Genomic DNA, 14,122 nt, shown 5'->3' on the forward strand with positions numbered 1-14,122 from the left:
CTGTCAAGTCAGCAGTCGTCCCCATGGTTGTGAAGCGGACTGAAACAGACTGAGAGACCATTAAAAGTCTCAGGAAACCTGTGACATCTTGAGTCTACAATATGGACGTTTTTCACAATATTCACATTTTCTGAGATACAGAATTTGGGGTTTGCATGAGCTGTAAACCAAAATCATCATGATAATTACAAATAAAGGCTTGAAATATTTGACTTTGGGTGTAATAAATCGATATAATGTAAATTTTCCACAATTTTATAACTTATTGAGATGCACCTGTGTATATGTATAGGCCTACACACAACTATACATTTGAATACAGTACTAACAAACAATAAAAGGACATTGCTTAATTGTTTGATTAAATTAATTAATTTCAGGCTGGAGAAACGTTTAAACAGGTTGTTTTACATTTATACAGAGAACAAACAACTACATAGTATCAGTTAGGCCAGTGAATAATTGACAAGCACAATGTTGTTCATAAATATGATTACCCTTGGTGTTGCAATTATTGGGAAATCTAAGTGGAATGTTGATTATAATGACATCTTTCATTCAAAGTTTGATGTCAATGTACTTTGAAAGAGAAAGAATCTTTAAAATAGCATTGAATGCATTTTAAGGATATGCATTTTCCTTATCTGGTAGACTAGTGAAAACCTTTTGGTAACGTTTGACAACACGGTGACCAGCAAGGATCAGAGAAGTCATTGCCCACGATAGTAGTCATGGGCTTCCTCTAGAGGGCGCCAGGTCAACCCGGTTTGCTGTCCTTATGTCAACCACCCTGATCAGAAACCCTGACCGGCATTTCCTGAGCACTCCATAGATTCCTCCTTCTGTCCCCTGGCAATGATGCAGCAAGTCAACTGTGTGTGTAATGTTGATCACTGTCGATGCATTTTTGCATCCTCAAATTTAAGGATAAACGCAAATGCTGGTAATAGATTCAAAACAGGTGTTTTTATTCTGATCTGTTCAACAAATTCAATGAATCAAAGTATTGTATGATTGACAGGTTGGAATGGGTTAAAATAACGCATCCATTTGGTATGAATAGTAATCAACCAAACAAGTCACCCAAAGATTGTTGACAAGGAACATATACATAATAAGTATTATGATGATTACAATATGTTCAACCAATATTTCTCTAATATATGAATGAATAGAAAGTAACCTATTCCCTGATTGACTGGTTGGAATGGGTTAAAATAAGGCATACATTTGTCATAAATAATAGTAAAACATAAGTCACCCTAAGGTAAGCAATGAACAAAAACAGCAATTGATTGTCTCAAGATAATACGTCAAAATAAGAACCATTTCACTGACGAGGCATATCTAATGTTAAGGAAAAATTAATGGCTCAATAATGAGGTTCTCTTCATTTTCGGAGTGTCCAAATGTAAGATTGACTTACATGAGGACGTGACGTTTTTCCTGAGCCAAGACAAAATTGCCAACAATTCAACATTATTAAAACATTATTTAAACAGAGGTCCTCACACTGTAATACTGTGTAAAAGAAGAAAATATTTTGCCCACAAAACTCAATGCAATTTTCCAGCAAAAAAAATAAATGAAAGAACAAGAACAAATCATAATTTCTAACAAAAATATATATTTTGGAAGCTCTACCTGTGATACCCTCCTGTGATTGCTCTCCCTCTCACCGTTTATCAAAATAGAATGTAAACATTATCTGAGCCGTTCTAGGACAGATATCCCTGATCGATCACTTCAACGTCAAGTTCTGTGAGTGCTGTTCTCCTGTTTGAAGACCACACTGAACTTCCAAGCTTCTATGTACTGGGAGAGGCAGATATCTTCTGGGAACAAGTCTTCCACCTCAGGAGAAACATCCAGGTCTTTGCGCTCAATGTAGGACACCACGGTGTCTCTCAGCCTGAAATGACAAGAGGCCGTTATTATGAGCACACCACAGTATCGACTGGTGACATGGAAAGCAATTCTTTTAAAACACACACACACACACACACACACACACACACACACACACACACACACACACACACACACACACACACACACACACACACACACACACACACACACACACACACACACACACACACACACACACACACACACACACACACACAGGGTCCGCTCACCCCCAGTCCGGCCTGTACTTGCCGGGGGCGTGGGGGTTCTTCAGCTCCAGCAGGAGGAACTCGTGCATCTCCAGCAGGAAGCCGTCAGCGACCGTCTTCACGAAGAAGCCTGACAGCAGCCTGCGGTCCTCGTCGCTCAGAGGCAGCTTGTAGTCCCCGGGGAACGCCGCGAACGGATCCTGCACACGCGCCGTAGTATATCATATAAATATAGTTAGTATTAATATAGTTTAGTATTAAACGATCATTGTTTGTGTTCCAGCTTATACTCATATTGTGTGCTTATATTTGTTCCAATATCCTGTTTCATTCTGTGTTGTATTGTTCAGCAACGGCTGTGCAATGTAACTATGAATCTAAAAAAAGAATGAATCTGAATGAATCTATCCGCAGGACTCTCTCCAGCCCCCTGCTGTGGTTTGGTGTGTGTCAGCGGCCGCCTTACCCTCTTGAGCCGCATCATGTTCTGGGACTTGAGCGAGGTGAGGAGCTGCCACAGGGCCACGCAGTGCGTCAGCCTGCACACAGACAGGGCCTGCAGGGGGCGGAGAGAGGCGCACCACTGAGTCTCCGTCATACATCCCAGAGCGAGACGCCCAAACCTCACTGTATCTGTACTCACTGGAGGTCGGGCCAGGAATCACTCAGCAGACAAACAACCACCATTACATCCACCTCCAGTGTATTGACCTGCTTTTAACCGGTCAGTGGACCCTTGTACTTGGACATGTTGGACTGCTTTCGTCACGCACTTGATTGCTGTCCTGTACTTGTATGAGTCTCACCTGCACTGTCACCTTGTGCCATGTGAACCAAGTTCCTCACGTTAACACAAAATAATGATCGGTTCCTCACGTTAAAATAATGTCCTTTGACACTTCGATTGAATCTGGAGGAAAAGCGACTGACTCGGAGTAACAGAGCAAGTGGGACCTGTGGGCCAGAGGACGGATTCATGAGCCTTAAGGCCTGTCAGCATTTAGTTTGAGTGTGTCTCAGCTGGACTCATAACCACTGGAGGATCAGAGCGCTGAAACACCACCAGAAGTAAAGACAGTGTCCACCGACTGGCCTGGTGCCAAACCAGATAGCTGTGGCAACAGGCTGGACCCAGACACCAAGGGGGTAGAGACAGACAGACAGACAGACAGACAGACAGACCTTGAGGACGTGTGGGGCCGTCTGGTCCTTCATCTGCAGCACCTCCTCCAGGTAGCAGGACAGCTGAACGTGGGGCTCCCCGCCCGTCATGGCCAGGAAGCCCAGGGCCACCTCCACCGTGGTCAGGGCCTCACACACCTCGCTGTACGACTGCAGCTCCGCCGCCAGGCAGGACGCCGTCAGGCTCTGGAGGGCTTCCTGTTGGGTCGCACGCCATTAGTGTGTTTCTGAACGCCGTGCGCTTCATATGGTGCACGGTAAATGGACTGCATTTATCCAGAGTGCTTTACAATATTGCCTGACATTCATATAGCGCTATTATCCAAAGCGCTTTAAATGTCGCCTAACTTTCACCGGTTCACGCGCACGTTCACACGCCGACGGCGGTGTCGGCCATGCAAGGCGACAGCCGGCTCGTCGGGAGCAGTCAGGGGTTAGAGGCGTCTCACTCAGGAACACCTCGACACTCCGCTAGGAGAAGCCGGGGATCGAACTGGCAACCTTGCGGTTACCGGCCAACCCCGCTGTACCTCCTGAGCCACCTGCCGCCCCAGTTCAGAAATATCCGTGTGCTCCGGCCCTCCGGCCCTTCGTCTCATGACGTCGTCAGCCCACTCACCTGCTCCACCTTCTCTTTGACGTCCTTCAGAATGATCACGTAGTCCCGCTCGTGTCTGTTCACCAGGGTCGGAATGCCCTGGAAAATGACGGGCAGGAAGTCAACATGGGGGGGGGGGCTGTCGTGTTACAGAGGGGGGACGGCGTTGTTAGCCCGCGTGGAGTGGAAGCCCCGCCTCCCTCTACTCACCTGGAGGGTGATGATTGGCCGGCCCTGCAGGAAGTGGGTGAGGACCTGCTGCTGGATCTTGGCCAGGTCGTACTCGTGCAGCGTCTCCCGGCCGCGCTCCAGGCTGTACTGGCTGTTGGCCAGCACCAGCGGCATCAGCTCCTGGTCCAGCTCGTAGCGGATCACCTGCTGGTCCGTCAGGTCTGCAGGGCTCACCTCGTAGCTGGGCGGGATGGGAGTTCAGAGTTCAAAGTCAGCTTTATTGTCAATTCCAAAACATGTGTAATATATATAAAGAGAGGAATGGAAATTGCTTTTGTCTCTGACCCACGGTGCAACAAGTAGAAAAGGATAACATTTGGTCAAATGAAACAACATAAGTAAAATTGACAATAAATAAATTCTAGAGGGGACGGTGAAGAGATGCATGCTGCCTCACTCTTCTGCCTCACATCTATCTAAGTATTTATAGATATTGATATAAGAGTGTGTTGCTGTAAGCAAACCACATCCGTTTACAAACTCCCATTCCACATATCTACATAAGTCAAAATACATAAGTCATACATAAGTCACTAAATGGTAAATGGACTGCATTTATATAGCGCTTTACAATATTGCCTGACATTCACCCATTCATGCACACATTCACACACCGACAGTGGTGTCAACCACGCATGTCGATAGCCAGCTCATCGGGAGCAATTAGGGTTAGGTGCCTTGCTCAGGGACACCTCGACACGCAGGGATCGAACTAGCAACCTTGCAGTTACCAGCCAACCCGCTCTACCTCCTGAGCTACTGCCGCTAACAAAATAAACAGACAGTGTGATTCTCCAATGTACACGAGCCCTGCTGGCATGCTTCACGGCAAGAAGGCATGCTTAGCCTTCCAGCAGCAAAACACGCTCTCCCTGGCGTGTGCCAACAGCGCCCCCACCTGGTCTGTTCTCCAGTGTGCTGGTCCACACATTTGATGATCTCGTTGTGCAGGGCGATCAGGTAGCTGACCAGGGCTGTGGAGCACAGGCCTGGGCCCTGTCTCCGTGGCAACAGCACCGTGAGATCACTGTTCAAGTCCAGGTCCTCCTCGCAAAGCTCGGCCGGGATCTTGATCTCTCCTGGAAGACAACGTAACCGCGTCGTTGAGGTCCTTTGAGCCGGCTAGTCAGTTCAGATTAGTCAGTTGATGGTTATGATCATTAGGTAACTTGCAGTGAAAGGTAATTCACCAGTTACTAACGTGCTGATTTGTGTTTACCATTTGTTGCCAAGGAAACCCTGAGTTTATTCCAGGTCATCAGGAAGATGGTGATGCATTTCTCATACCAACCTCTGAGTGACACTAGTTAAAAAACAAAACAAGATGAGTTAAAGTCAACGTACGCAAACTAGGCATTTGGCAAAAGGCAATGCAATCATAGTCGGCGTAAACAGTATTGGTGTTAGTAATTTGCATATTATTTTGTGGAGAGTTTTTGTGACAGAACACTTTCAGCACCTTGTTTCTGATTGTTGAGGAAGTCGGCGATAGTTCTGAAGGGCAGGTCGCTGACGTTCTGGAACTTCTTCACCAGGTCCTTCTGGAGTGTCAGGATGTCAGGAAGGAACTTCACGAAGCGCAGCTCTGCCTCCTAACGCAGCAAGAAACCACATGGATGTAAACACAAGCCCTTGGTGGTGTGCCAAGCATGCTTGTCGGTATTGTAGTGGTAATGTGGACTAATGTGGTAATGTGGTATAATGTGGAGGGCACATTATAGGTAGTAAGTTATTTGGTTAGATGGTGATAATGTGGACCCCTCCACATGACAGGTAGTGAGTTAGTTGGTTAGATAGTGATAATGTGGACCTCTCCACATTATAGGTAGTAAGTTAGATGGTTAGATAGTGATAATGTGGACCTCTCCACATGACAGGTAGTGAGTTAGTTGGTTAGATAGTGATTACGTGGACCCCTCCACACGACAGGTAGCTAATAAGTTAGCTGGTTAGCTGATGAGTCGGTTAGTGTGACTCGGTCCTCACCCTCTGGAGGAACCTCCACAGCAGGGGCACCGTGTCTTTGCCGTCGTGCTGCTCCACGATGTGCGCGAGGCCCAGCAGGGAGAGCTTCTCCCTGCAGCTCCACACCGCCTGGCCGTGGATCAGGGAGCCGCGGGGCAGGGAGGCCAGGAGGAGACGCGGGTCCCCGAACATCAGCCTGAAGACGGGGTCAGAGGACACCCGCGCGTCGGCCCGGACCAGGTCGTTGGCCTCCTTCAGCTGTCTGTCCAGGTGCTGGGGGAACGGGGTGTGGATGGACACACACACACACACACACACACACACACACACACACACACACACACACACACACACACACACACACACACACACACACACACACACACACACACACACACACACACACACGGCTTAGTTATGGTCCCACATCGACGGAACACAAGGGGGTTAACGGACCCCTTACGTCCTTGCCGACCCTCCTTGCGTCCACCGCAAGGGCCTGACGTGCGCCTCCCAAAAATTGTAACCTTGTGTCGAGGCGACGCAGCAGCAAGGGGCTGTGATTGGTCCGCTCACTTAAACCCGACGCAGAACCAGAAGAGGTTCACGACGGCGTTGAAGCGTCTGCGTGGTCATTGCTTTGATGACGTGTTATCCACGTCATCGACGTGGATAACCAAGCCTTTAGGCCTCTTGGGCTCTTAGGCCCTGACAAGCACAGAACTCCCTGTCTACAGGGTTCTGGGTTCAAGCCCCAAAGTCAGAAGTCTAACTGCAAGCATCCTTGAGCAAGCTCTAGGTAGCTAACCGCTATCTAGTCCTTCAGGACGTGTAGAGAGAAATGTACCGGATGACAGCTTTTGCCACGTGACTAGATAGCGAGTTAGTAACATACCTTCAGTTGAGGTATGATGATGGTGTTGATGACTGACATCTCCCAGCCGTTCCTGTGGTCTTTGGTGGAGAGATGGTTGTCATAGGGATCAGGCCCTGGGAGGAGAAGGCAGAAGTGTCAACACACGCTCATCTAAGGTCGCATAGACTTAGCGTTTTGTGTTATTTGCTCGGGAAACATGTGTCACAGACCGACAGAGACCGGTCTCTCCAGGTCAAACATGTTAAACGAACCTGGTACAATAAGCGGTTAACCAATCGGATCTTAGAGACATCCCCATACAAAGGTCATTTGATCCCCTGCACTGAATTTAACGCCTAGTTAACCAATCACAAAGATGAAAAGGAACTGCATTAACTGGCGGTTCCCTAGAGAAGGCACTGTTTCCCAGGGGACACTGTGCTAATGTAACAAAAGGTCTTCCTCATAGTGGCCATCCTCACATTGTTGAGCCTGGTGGGGCTCCAGCAGGCTGCAGAGCAGCAGGTGAACCGTGTGGATGGTGTCGTCCGTGCCCTTCCCCAGAGCCTTGGTCAGATGCTCCATGTCCTTCAGCAGGTGGCCCAGCAGGAAGGCTCGTGGATCCGCCACCGGAGGCCTGATGATCTGAGCGATGGGCTGCAAAAAAAAACAGAAAACGATGATAGATAGGATTTTTGTTGATCGATTTTTGACAAACCAGCAACACAATAGGAGCCACCTTCGTTAGTGAGTTACAGCAAGGAACACAATCCTGTAAGTCCTAACTGCAGTGTTGTTTTTATACCTTAAAGGTGATGAGACCACCAGGTGTGAGTGTGATTCGCCGTTACAACCCGCTTTCAAAACGGCTTGTAACGGTGAATCACACTCACACCTGGCGGTATAATATGTCACCTTTAAAACAACGTCAACTTCCACGTCCATTGGGATTGTGCGCATGAAGTACTGTCTACCTGATCCCACAGGCCTGTGTTTGAACCCCTGCATGTGGTTGGAGGCGGGGCACAGTACCTGTTGGTTGATGCTGGCTCCCAACAGCATGGCCATGTGGGTGAGTATGCGCACCAGGGTGAAGGGCCCCGGGGACATGTTCTTGGTGTCCAGGGTGTCCGGGTTGTCCCTGCGCGCCGGGTCCCCGAGGACGTGGCCCGTCTGGGTGCGGTCGCCCCTGGGGGAAGACGCAGGAAGCCCCGAATAAACTGTTAAGTAGTCTATTACAGTACTACAGTACTAGTACATATGGGAGACTTCCCCACGCGCCACCCATGCTCAGAATCACGAATGCATGCATGCAGGTCTTGTTAGGCCACCGAAGGAGACGGATTGTTTATGTTTTGGTGCTGATAGGATCCTAAGGCGTTCGTTTATCTCACACACACACACACACACACACACACACACACACACACACACACACACACACACACACACACACACACACACACACACACACACACACACACACACACACACACACACACACACACTAGCATTAGTATGTTGCACTTACTGCAGTTGAGCGTGAGTGAAACCAGCCACAGGTCTGTGCTGGTCTCCTCCGATTTCAGCACCACAGTCCGGACAACGGCTTCTTTCCATGGGTTGACCACACTACAAGAGGTAGCGAAAGCCATGATGAGCGGCCGAAAAAACCCAGTAAGATGTTTTGCTTTGCATTTCCCTGCTGCTTGGAGGGATCTGAGAACACAGTCTGAACAGAGGTGCATTTTTAGGGTGTGTGGTTAGAAACAAACAAGCCTGAGCTGTACACACCTCTCCGATGGTGCAGGGGTGGTTATTTGGACAATCTGTTGGGAAAGGGGAAAAAAACACACTGAATTAAGGTCTTTAACTGACACCCATGTACACATGAGTGTGGAGCTCATGTCTTTGACTTACAATACCAATGCACCGGTCCCATGGCCTGTTGAGCTACAAACAACATGTCGTCTGGCATGGTGGGCAAGAAGGCTCGCTGCACCAAGAAAAGGTTGAGACAAAGACAGTAATACAAAGATTAATATAGTTCACAATGAATACGTTAATATATTTGCATACATCAACCAATACTTAATACAAAAATAAAATGTATTCATTATATTATTATTTAAATAATGTCTTTACTGCACACAGATTAGCAAGATGCACTAGAGGGTGGATGGCTAATGCACTCACTTGCATGTTCCCTGCTGACAGTCCCAGGTTCTGAAGGGGAACGAGAATCCGCTGGTTGGCGCAGAGCAAGACCGAAGCCATGTGGACCGTCAGCTCCACCACCGCAGTGTGGCCCCCGGGGGCCCCAGGTATAGCGCCCAAGGCCCCCAGACGGTTAGCCACCAAGGCCTTGGCAAAGTTCTTCGACTCTGCGCGAACCAGGAGTCCGCAAGCATCGATGTGAGTCACCAAGACTCGGCATTGCTGGACGGGAAATGTGTACAATGAGACACAGGAACACAGAAGCAAAGAAGAAGCAAGGAGGGCATGGCTTATGGTCGTGATGAAAGGGTGTACCTCGGGTGTGGGGTGGCGACTACCGTTGGCATTTCCGTAGAGAGAGGTGACTTCTCTGAAGAGGGCCAACAGAAGATACACCGCCTTCTTTTGTGGCAAGCACTTGCACGTCTAAAAAGAGAGAGACAAGAAATGTTTCCAGAGAGCAAAGTAGTTGACATGAGGGGTGACACCGCTTCAGCGATGCTAGGTTACCTCGTACGCTTTATCCAGCACGTCCACTCTGCCCTCCATCAGCACCGTAGCCACAGCATCGCGAATAGTCTTGTAGTCCTCTCCACACACGAGGAAATGATCAATGGTGCTGCCTTCTTCACCCTTCAAGAGACAACGTGAGATAGCATTGAGTGTGTCATATCATTATGATGCGTTTCCAAGTAAAACAGCATTTACAGTCGGACAAAATGGGATGGATCACTCTGAATAAGAACGGCTTGCAAACGGCTCCTCATGCTTTATATGAGGAAATGTAAAATGACAAACAGATTGGATAAAAAAATGCCTGGCTAGGAATGAACAACGAATAATGAGAATATGTGGAAATACTTTTCTCCCAGTGGGAGGACAAAAAAACTGAGCATGGTCGAAGGTCAGAGAGCAGTACCTGTTGAAGAACCTCTTCAGGGAAGACCCAGCGCAGACCCTCCACTTTGAGGAGACTCTGGACAAACTCCAGACCATGTTGAGTGCAGATCTTGCGGATCAGGTAGACGCGGAACCAGTCGTTGTTACTCTGACTACACAGCTGCACCACGGCGGCCAGGAAGGCTGTGATCGCAGCCTGGCCTTCACGTGGGGCTCCTTATGTGCAAAACATTGAAGAGGGAACGTCAGCATAATACATGAGACTGATTAGGGGGGTGAATCTTTTGGTATCTTAAGACTTTTTCATTCTTGGGGTCACGATTCGACTCAAAAGTAAGTTCTTGATTTAGGACAAAGGGATGCCAATTGCAGGTGTCAAGCCAGGCAGCTGTGCGCTGACAAATGTGGTGTGGCAAATTAAGGCATGACGGCAGAGTAAAGAGTGTACAAGATTATGCAGTTTTGCAATCAACTGATTGCGATAATGTTAACACAAAAAGGCAAACTTAAGCCAAAATAAATAAAAAAACAAAAACAACAAAAAACATTCAGATTGACGGAAGAAAACAATTTGATGTTACGCAAGACTTTTATTTTGGTATGCATGCGATCACACACCTTCAATTTGTTGTACCAGCAGATTGGCAGCCATGTCCAGGCCCATGCGCACCCGGGCCACCTGCTGCAGGTGCTCTACAGTGGCGCTGTCTGGGCACGCTGCACGGGTATAGCTGGACAGAAAGGCCCTCTCGTCCTGCAGGTAGGCCTGTTGCTCGGCACCGGAACGGAACTGCGTCCGCTCAAACATGGAGTCCTACAGGGACAAAATTGGGGGAATACTGTATACTGCTTTGTGAAATAGGCTCCTATCACAATGTATGTGGGAATCCTATTGGGGTTGTACAGCAAATAATTTTAAAATCAAAACAAATATTGATCGAAAAGCTTACAAACAAGCAAAAATAAAAACCAAGGTGAAACAATTCAAAGCATACGTATGCCTTCATCCATACCTCCAGGCAGTTAATGTACATGGAGTACAGTTCGGTTTTATCAGTCTGTTCCAAGATGATGCTTTGCTCCACTTCTGTCAGATGCTTCTGCAGATAGCCTTTCACCTGCTCAAAGCTATAGAAAAACAGTTAAAAGATGTTATGGATTATATCAAACAACAACGTTGAAATTCATCTGATTGGCTGCTTTGCTCAACGATGTAGACAGACGAGGACTCCTCCTCGACTCACCTGAACTTCAGCAGCAGTTTGAGCACAAAGGAGCGCACCACTGGGTTTTTGTCCACAGGCTCGTCAAACGGTGAGAGGACCTTGGTCAAAATGTGTCGATCCCCTGGGCGAAAGGACATCATCAAAATGAATAAATGGAAAATTTAAAAAAAGAGGATGCAGGATCTTCTCAGACACCCACAGCGATTGTATTATCCAGAGTGACTCTCAGGGGCAGGTCGGGGTTAGGCATCTTGCTCAAGGATGTTTACAAGTAGACCATGGACATGGGGGATTGAACCCAAAACCTTTACAGCTGGGTGTATAACACCCATTGGAAAGTAATTAACATTTGAAATTAATTAAAAGTTTAAAAAGTGTTTTCCTCACATGAACAGGAGCTAGGCTACTGTACCTCTGCAACAATGGTAGCGGCTAACAGAAAGTAAAGTCTAACCCAGCAAACTCCCCTTTTGGATGCACAATGATGAATTTGGAATTAAACAACTCGTCTGAATCTGGATAAGACAGGCAAAGGCAATTTACAGATATCCTGGTGCATCCCTTTAAGGGATAATGCAGGAACAACCTAGCCACTAGAGTATCCTACACCCAAGATATTAGATGAGAAACAGCTGGCCCTGAGTTACCTCTAAATATCTTGAGGGGTTTGGCATCCACCATGAGGAATGACAGCAGATGGAGGATGATGGCAGAACATGGCGGGGCGTTGTCCTTGAAACACATGGTGGAAACCAGGTCTATGAAGAAAGCATTGCACCGCTTCCTGAACTTGGCATGTTGATTGATTTGAATCCTAAACAGGAGAATAATGACAGAGCAGTTTAGTTGTAGTATAAGGCATGATTAAGGGTTCACAGATAGGGCTAGGGTTAGGGAAATCCATGACCAACATTTGCAGTAGGTGAAGCCCTTATGCGTCTTCTAAACATGATCATACCTTAATTCCTCGGAAGGCGTTGTGGAGAAGTCGTCAGGAACAGGCTGCATGCAGAATGGACAGTACATCTGGCCAGGGCCCAGCCAATGTTTGATGCAGGCCACACAGTAGATGTGGTCGCACGGCAGGCTGAGGGGATCTTGAGGGTCCATCATGCACACAGGGCATAGTTGGAGGCCAAACCTGAGAAAGCAGAGGAAGTGTCTCAGACCCAATGTCCTAGAACAATACAGGGCTAGTCCATGCAGTACAAGAAAGTGCAAGATGAGTCCATACCTGAAGATGCTCTTTACCACTTTATCTTTGCAGGCTTTGAGTACACCAATCACCTCCTCAAATGCCCGCTGCTCTTTGAGGTCTGAATTCCTCTCCAGGATCTTGGAAGAAGAACAATGACAATGTATGTTACCAAATGGGATTTCATGGGATTATCACATGAAGTGATCCTATTAAAAAAGGAGTCAAATGAATGTCTGTATGTTCAGTCGACACTTACCTGTCCAAGAACTCTCATTTGGTCCAGAACCAAAGGCTTCAGATTCATCTCAGTCTCCTCATCTCCCAGCAACATGTGCTCCACAAACAGCGACATGGTAAAAATGCGGTTCCACCCATTCCTAAACCAAAGAACATAATGAAGTAACAACTCTGTCAAGACCACCATCCAACATTAATAACCATAGTCAGTATTACTGTTCAAAACAGATCAACATGTGAACTCGCATTACAGACCAAATTCGTTCTCTAAGAAACAACATATGCCTCCTAAATGACATCATTAAGCCACACTTACCGAACGATGCAAACCATTGTCTTGCTCATGTCTCCATAGTGCCTCACGCTGTCTTGAGAGCATATCAACTCAATGGGAACCTGGAGCTTTTTCACCTGCCTCAGCCAGGCTTGCCTCTGGCCGTCAGTTTCCAGTTGCGTGGGTTCCAGAGACTCAACACAGGCGATTGCAGCATAGATATCAAGAACCTTGGAGCGGGGAAGAAACGGATCAAACCAACATCCGGAAGTCCAATTGCAAGGGCCCATATATCACAAGCATGGAACCAAATCGTGCTTTGAGGGCATAGAAAAACAAGGTAAGTCATTTGGACGTACCAACTCTACCCCTTCCTGAGCTTGCTGGTTCAGGAGGATCTTGGTAATCCTAGGCTCGAGGTTGACCATCCTGGCAAAGTTCTGCAGTCGGTTCTTAAACTCGTAGTAGGCAGCATGGACCCAGGGAAGAGAGGTCCCTTCCTTATGAGTCTCCATTGTCTGCGACTGCATCTCATTCACACAGCAGTTTAATGCTCTGCGAAGGATCTAAATCAGAGGACAGTAGAAGAGCAGAGTCTTAATACTTCAAGAGCTTCAAGCAACCTTAAAGGAAATTAAAATGTGGCCATGGTAAGGGAGGACAACCTGAAGGTTTTCCTGGGATCTGACATTCATCGTCATGGAGATGAAGTCCTGTAGGTATCGCTGGAAAAACTCGGACTGCATCTCCGGGCTTGCTTTGGCGATGATTCGGCCGAGGGGAGTCTTCCAGAAGAACTCGTCAAACTGACTCTGTGTTTGGCCTGTCCACAAACACCAAGGTTAGTCAGGATTGGCTTGTGGAGACCGACCTGTCCGCCTGAACAATTAACATGGACATTTTGTGTGCTGTATGATGGTACCTTCATGCTGGAGAGCATAAACCCAGAGCTCTTCCAGGTAGTCCTTTATCCTCCAGCTGAAGGGCATGATGCAGCTGATGTTCTTGTCTAGAGCAAAGCAGTTTTGCACCAGGATGGTCCTGGTCGCAGAGCTGTGACAGAGAGAGCATCATATACACATGTACACAATATGTTCCCCTAAAATGCAAAGATATTA

At 47.5% G+C, this 14,122-nt stretch overlaps 1 protein-coding gene across 1 annotated transcript in view; it reads right to left on the reverse strand.

Annotated features, from left to right (window-relative positions):
- Window positions 1-953: 953 nt before the first annotated feature.
- The window catches only part of LOC311378183 (E3 ubiquitin-protein ligase rnf213-alpha-like), a 35,117-nt gene continuing 21,948 nt past the window's right edge, over window positions 954-14,122 (reverse strand). Inside the window, exons 41-71 of the mRNA XM_084488219.1 lie at window positions 13,927-14,057; window positions 13,670-13,827; window positions 13,364-13,570; window positions 13,047-13,234; window positions 12,750-12,870; window positions 12,530-12,630; window positions 12,254-12,436; window positions 11,943-12,109; window positions 11,314-11,416; window positions 11,083-11,197; window positions 10,688-10,883; window positions 10,089-10,285; window positions 9,680-9,802; window positions 9,485-9,595; window positions 9,149-9,391; window positions 8,873-8,948; window positions 8,747-8,781; window positions 8,484-8,584; window positions 7,985-8,141; window positions 7,435-7,609; window positions 6,992-7,086; window positions 6,118-6,369; window positions 5,591-5,723; window positions 5,351-5,434; window positions 5,030-5,210; window positions 4,111-4,312; window positions 3,922-3,999; window positions 3,303-3,500; window positions 2,587-2,676; window positions 2,142-2,320; window positions 954-1,912 (exon numbers count right to left, since the gene is read on the reverse strand). Coding sequence (XP_084344345.1) covers window positions 1,753-1,912; window positions 2,142-2,320; window positions 2,587-2,676; window positions 3,303-3,500; window positions 3,922-3,999; window positions 4,111-4,312; window positions 5,030-5,210; window positions 5,351-5,434; window positions 5,591-5,723; window positions 6,118-6,369; window positions 6,992-7,086; window positions 7,435-7,609; window positions 7,985-8,141; window positions 8,484-8,584; window positions 8,747-8,781; window positions 8,873-8,948; window positions 9,149-9,391; window positions 9,485-9,595; window positions 9,680-9,802; window positions 10,089-10,285; window positions 10,688-10,883; window positions 11,083-11,197; window positions 11,314-11,416; window positions 11,943-12,109; window positions 12,254-12,436; window positions 12,530-12,630; window positions 12,750-12,870; window positions 13,047-13,234; window positions 13,364-13,570; window positions 13,670-13,827; window positions 13,927-14,057 — 4,540 coding nt within the window. The 3' untranslated portion in view covers window positions 954-1,752. The remainder of the gene's footprint in view (window positions 1,913-2,141; window positions 2,321-2,586; window positions 2,677-3,302; window positions 3,501-3,921; window positions 4,000-4,110; window positions 4,313-5,029; window positions 5,211-5,350; window positions 5,435-5,590; window positions 5,724-6,117; window positions 6,370-6,991; window positions 7,087-7,434; window positions 7,610-7,984; window positions 8,142-8,483; window positions 8,585-8,746; window positions 8,782-8,872; window positions 8,949-9,148; window positions 9,392-9,484; window positions 9,596-9,679; window positions 9,803-10,088; window positions 10,286-10,687; window positions 10,884-11,082; window positions 11,198-11,313; window positions 11,417-11,942; window positions 12,110-12,253; window positions 12,437-12,529; window positions 12,631-12,749; window positions 12,871-13,046; window positions 13,235-13,363; window positions 13,571-13,669; window positions 13,828-13,926; window positions 14,058-14,122) is intronic.

The sequence above is a fragment of the Micromesistius poutassou genome (genome assembly GCF_964030765.1).
Source record: "Micromesistius poutassou genome assembly, chromosome: 1".
Lineage (NCBI taxonomy): Eukaryota > Metazoa > Chordata > Actinopteri > Gadiformes > Gadidae > Micromesistius > Micromesistius poutassou.